The sequence below is a fragment of the Octopus bimaculoides genome, chromosome 3 (assembly GCF_001194135.2).
Source record: "Octopus bimaculoides isolate UCB-OBI-ISO-001 chromosome 3, ASM119413v2, whole genome shotgun sequence".
Classification (NCBI taxonomy): domain Eukaryota; kingdom Metazoa; phylum Mollusca; class Cephalopoda; order Octopoda; family Octopodidae; genus Octopus; species Octopus bimaculoides.
This window is the reverse complement of record NC_068983.1, coordinates 24,699,617-24,705,758: the sequence shown is the minus strand read 5'-3', so window position 1 is coordinate 24,705,758 and position 6,142 is coordinate 24,699,617. Positions and strand designations below refer to the sequence as shown.

Below are 6,142 nucleotides of genomic sequence, written 5' to 3'. Positions count from 1 at the left end.
GTGAAAGCACGTTATAAAAATAAAACTACTGAATAATAATAATAATAATAATAATAATAATGATGATGATAATGATAATGATAATAATAATAATAATAATAATAATGATTGTGATAATAATAATAATAATAATAATAATAATGATAATAATAATAATAATAATAATAATAATGATAATCCTTTCTACTATAGACAGAAGAACTGAAATTTGGAGGAAGAGGCTACTCGACTATATTGACTCCCCACCCACCAGTGCTCAACTCATACTTATTTCATCAACTCCAAAAGGATGAAAGGCAAAGTTGACCTCAGCAGAATTTGAACTCAGAGCATAAAGATGGACGAAATGCTGCTAAGCATTTTACCCAGCATGCTTATGATTCTGCCACAGGCTGCAACATATTTCAACTTCCATACTCGCCTTTCCCTAGCTAGTACCTCCTCCCCCACCTTTCAAAACACTAATCCCTAATGCATCATCATCATTTACGTGCCACCGACATGGGAGCGAAACTGTTGCTCTGACAGTGATCCCACTCGGACGGTGCTGTTAGCACTCCACTGGCACGGGTGCCAGTCATCAAATTTTGTTCAGTTTCGATCTCACTTGCCCCAACAGGTCTTTGCAAGCTGAGTGATAAAATTCATAACCCATAGCTATCAGGTTCATTTTTAATGCACACCTCAAAGCAGTTCAGTGCTAAATGATTGGCAGAGTTCTACTTACTGTAATTGGCATACTGTACAGTAGGAGGTAAGGCTGGTGACTGTGACAGAGTTTGCTGTGGAATTCCATAGTTAGGAGGTGGAGGAACGGTTTGTCCTAAGAGAGGCATCTGTGAATATCCTTGATAGCTACTTGCAACAGCTGGAGGTAGTGGTGTAGTAGTCAGTTGACCCTGATTGCTTTGAGTAAGCTGTTGTTGTTGGTGCTGCTGTTGATGATGCTGTTGCTGTGGTTGTTGCTGCTGCTGTTGTGGTTGTTGCTGTTGGTGCTGCTGGTGTTGTTGCTGTTGAGAAGGCATTGTGATAGGCAGGCCTTGCTGGGCTCTGTCATTCCACTGATTGTAAACCTGAGAGCTTACTTGGTCCTGGATTGGTCCTTGAAAAGTATATTCAGGCAGACCAGAAGGTGGGTTACCAAAGTTTGCTGAAAATGAAGAAACAATAACACTAGTTAAATAACAGGATGCAGTTATCGAATGATTGAATGATTAGGGAAGTTTTATCTTACTGAATATTTAAAACTATTTAAATATAAAATTTTGTTGCATCTTGGTAGGGTCATTATGCTGATAATAAACACACACACACAGGTTCAATTTCACTTCTTTATTGGTTAACTATTTAACCAAGAAATTAATCAGGTGTTTAATTAATCATTTGTTTAATCACTCAAACCAATCAATTGTGTTTCTCAATGCTCTTTTCTTGCCATTCACACCCTCTTCAATGACACCTTCTGCAACTGATTGATTGATTGAGTGATTAACTGAAATACTAATCAAACAATTTAATAGTTAGTTGGTAAGATTGTGAACCAACTGAAGAATGGTTCTATATGGCGTAGTTGTTAAGAGCGTGGGCTACTAACACCAAGATTCCAAGTTCAATTCCAGGCAGTGACCTTAATAATAATAATAATGATAATAATAATAATAATAACAACATCAAAAACTACCTTAGGAATGAGAACCCAGGTTCAAAATTTCCCCCAAGACACTTGATGAAGGCTGGAGGGTATATCAGCCGAAATGTTGTGTTAACAATAAACAAGATGAGAACGAATATCAGTCAAATATAAATAATGTAAATAATGTACAATTGAAGAATAATAATGAAGTGAAATTGTACCAGTGCATGTGTTTACTGGCATAATGACCTTCCTGAGATACAACAAAATCTGTTTCAACATATGAGTTCACATCAATTGCAAAAACAAAATATGAAATATTGAAAATAAAAAAATAATAATAATAATGAAGATGCAAACCTGAAAATGACTGGAGATTTACATTGATTGAAACTTTGTGTAAACTGAACATTCAAGACGAATTAGCAGTCTCAACTGAAATCACTATGAAACTCATTTTTAATTCTGTCACTCAACTGAGTAATCATTTGCAACAAGATGTCTAACAATATGTGTGCATAGGGTTAATTCAAGTTCACCCCTTAACTTCCCAGGTGGCTTCTAAGACAGCATGAATGGCTGAGGTGGGAGGATATCACTCAAGAAGTCAATAGTTCATGTCATATCACTGAGTTGTGTTTATAAATATAACTTTTAATGACCAAGTCTATCTAGCTGTAAAGAGGCACCATAATACAATATAGTCCACTACTGACAGAACTGTATAACTGAAAAGTGTTTTCTTAGATTACAGTGACATGTACAACTCATCTCATGGGATAAAGGTATCCTTCTTTAGAACATTAAACTAGTATCCCACCTATGTAAAACACATTTCTGACAAAAAAGCCTCTAAGTGTTTGCTCAAAATGCTAGAAATAGCAGCAAATAAATATACTACCCACTGTTGTAAAATTTAATGATTCAATAAGCTAGATCTGGACTATGTGTTGCAAGATCTTTGCCAAAAATGACCAAAGTAAAATTGCAACTCTGAAACAGAGTACAGTAATTTCCTAAGTTAACAAACCTAACCGATGTTAATTACTTTTCCGGTTAATAAAACTGAACAGGCGATCTGACAATGAGAGTCAGGTGAAGTTATTATTTTGAGAACGTTTAGATGAATCTCTATGCCATAGAGAAATGAGTGTCCTGGCATTCCTTCAGCTCTCAGCACAGCATATAACTTATTCAAATTTTCATATTTCACAAAATCAAAGGTGGTGGTCTACGAAAACATTTTCATTTGCTATATGTAATTATGAGTGGAGGAATCTGCCCTACTGGTTAGGGTATATGGGGTTAATTTAAGTTCACCCCTTAACTTTCTAGGTAGCCTCTAAGAGAGCATGGATGGCTGAGCTGGAAGGACATCACCCAAGAAGTCAGCAGTTCACATCATATCACTGAATTATGTTTATACAGGGTATCCACAAAGTCTGGGTACATGGGGATTAACACATACTTTAAGAAATTATTATTTCTTATATTTAATTGTTTATGTTATGATTTTATTTACTCCATGTACCCAGACCTTGTGGACACTCTGTAGATATAACTTTCAATGGCCAAATCTATTTAGCTGTAAAGAGGCACCATAACATAGTGACACTTAGAATTTTACAACAGTGAGTAGTACATTTTGCTGTTGCTATTTCTAGCATTTTGAGCAAACACTTAGAGGCTCTTTTGTCAGAAATGTGTTTTACATAGGTGGGACACTGGTCTAATGTTCTAAAGAAAGGTACTTTTATCTCATGGGATGAGTTGTACATGTCACTGTAAGGTTGCGGTTTCAATCCCTGAACTGCATTGTGTTCTTAAGCAAAACACTTCATTTTATGTTGCATCATTCCACTCAGCTGGCAAAAATGAGTAATCCTGCAATGGACTGGCATCCCATTAAGGGGTAAATATATGACACATTAAAGGCATCCATGCTAGTGACACGTTAACGGCACCTGTGCTGGTGACACATTAAAGGCACTCATGCAGGTGACACATTAAAGGCATCCATGCCGGTGACATGTTGAAGGTAAGTTTTAACATAATTTATGAATCTTTAAATTTGCAATTTAACATTTTGTTTTAAATATAAAACCATGAGAAAGTGAAGGTTAAAGGTTCCCTTCAGTCATGAATGACCATGGGATTGCACTTAGAAAGTTACCTTCCAAGGCACAAGTCCAAACATTGTGGTTTATGGAAGACCACAAGTGATCCATACATACCAGCCTCCACCTCTCTCCACCTCACTGATGTTATCCAAGGGAAAGGCAAAGGCTGATACAGCTTGGCATCATTGACATCACAACTCATTTCTACAGCTGGGTGAACTGGAGCATTGTGAAATAAAATGTCTTGCTGAAGAATACGACACAGCCCAGGCCGGGAATCGAACTCACTACCTTATGAGTGTGAGCCCAACATTCTAACCACTGAGTCATGTGAAAGTAATACACTTATAAATAGATTTACAATCTACTGACCAAAAACTTCGCACCACCTCACATCATAACATTATTTAATATAAGTCTTGGTAACTTACAGCTTATTTTAACTTAAAACTCTTTACATAAAAAGGACTTGAGTCTTTTCCTTAAAGATCAAAACCTTATATGCCCATGCACCAAATTATAAACATCATCATCATCGTTTGACGTCCGCTTTCCATGCTAGCATGGGTTGGACGATTTGACTGAGGACTGGTGAACCAGATGGCTACACGAGGCTCCGATCTGGTTTGGCAGAGTTTCTACAGCTGGATGCCCTTCCTAACACCAACCACTCTGAGAGTGTAGTGGGTGCTTTTTACGTGCCACCGGTATGAAGGCCAGTCAGGTGGTACTGGCAACAACCACACTCAAAATGGTGTATTTTACGTACCACCTGCACAGGAGCCAGTCCAGCGGCACTGGCAACGATCTCGCTTGAATGTCTTTTCAATGTATCTAATATAATATATAAATATTAAACCAGTTGAGTGATTGGCATTAGGAAGGGCATCCAGCAGGAGAAACCAAGTCAAAATATACTGGAGCTTGGTGCAGCTCTCTGACTCATCAGTTTTCCAGTCAAACCATCTAACCCATGCCGGCATAGAAAATGGATGCTAAATGATGATGATGACAACGACATAACAGAAACCAGGAAACTGACCCTTATGAGTCCATAGGACTTGGAAATAATACTTTATCTTTATATGTAATTATGAACTATGTTTGGCATCAATTTCCCTTGATCTACAACTGAATTCGCCTGCCAACGCAGAGGTGATATGAAAACAAGTGTACCAAAGTAATGTCTTTTATTAACCAATCATTAAAACATAAATTCAAAGTACTCTTACATACCTGGTGGTACAGAAGGGGGTGGCTGTCCCCAAGAGGTAAGGTAGCCTTGCGGGGGCTGTTGCCTAGATTGTACCGATTGTGCAACATATACAGGAGCAGTCTGTTGTCCGTAACCATCTGACTGGATAGGTTGGTTTGTTGTTGGAACAACTGATTGTGGCGGCGGAACTGGCATTAAAGATTGCTGTTGTGGCGATTGTTGCTGTGGTTGCTGTGGCTGTTGTTGTTGTTGTTGTTGTTGCAGCTGTTGCTGCTGCTGCTGCTGCTGTTGTTGTTGTTGCAACTGCTGTTGTTGCTGCTGCTGCTGTTGTTGTTGTTGTTGTTGCAACTGTTGCTGAAACTGCTGCTGCTGACTAACAGAGTAAATCCCAGGATAGCTAACAAGTTGATGGTACATGGAGACCTTCACACCGTTACTAGCCGGGGGATTTGCAACGTAAGGCAGAGCAGCACCACAAACACCAGCTGGGTTGCTACGCACACCATTTGCATCAATGTTACTACAACCTGCAGCATCTCCAATAGCAGTGCTGGTGCCATTGACCATTTCAAAGCCAGGTTTAGCACCGATATTTCCATTGTCAGTAAGTACAGCAGCAGTGGGCCTCCACGCCGACAGTCCGTCTGGGACCTGGTCTTTTGGCAGCATCAACTGATGCTGAAGTTGATCTAGTGACGATGGTAATGCCTGACCACTATTTTGGTCGCCTTTCATACGTCCAAGAGGTTCAGCTCGCTTGCATTCCACCTGTAGAAATAACAGAGTGTAAAATACCTCGTACTTGAGATTTCACTCAACTTTAAATGAAATATTCTGCACAAACACATAGAACGATTTCAAAGACACACACACATACATCTATACACGCACACACACACACACATATATATGGGGGTGCTGAAAAGTTCCTGGCTTTGGGTAAAGGAAAATACAGAAGGCTCAGTTAATTATGATTTTATTGAACATATTCACCTCTAGGATTCACATACTTATTGCAGCAGTCCTTCAGTTTTTTTTAAGCCCTGTCAAAGAACTCAGAAGATTGGGCCTCCAACCAAGGCCTTCCACAATACCCTTAAAGCCAGGAACTTTTCAGTACCCCCTCATATACACACACACACTCATATATATATATATATATATATATATATA

At 38.7% G+C, this 6,142-nt stretch overlaps 1 protein-coding gene across 1 annotated transcript in view; it reads right to left on the bottom strand.

The window, feature by feature from the left end:
- LOC106883892 (putative uncharacterized protein DDB_G0291608) overlaps positions 1-6,142 on the bottom strand; it is a 250,923-nt gene that overhangs the window by 16,321 nt on the left and 228,460 nt on the right. Inside the window, exons 5-6 of the mRNA XM_052966095.1 lie at positions 4,990-5,737; positions 728-1,150 (exon numbers count right to left, since the gene is read on the bottom strand). Coding sequence (XP_052822055.1) covers positions 728-1,150; positions 4,990-5,737 — 1,171 coding nt within the window. The remainder of the gene's footprint in view (positions 1-727; positions 1,151-4,989; positions 5,738-6,142) is intronic.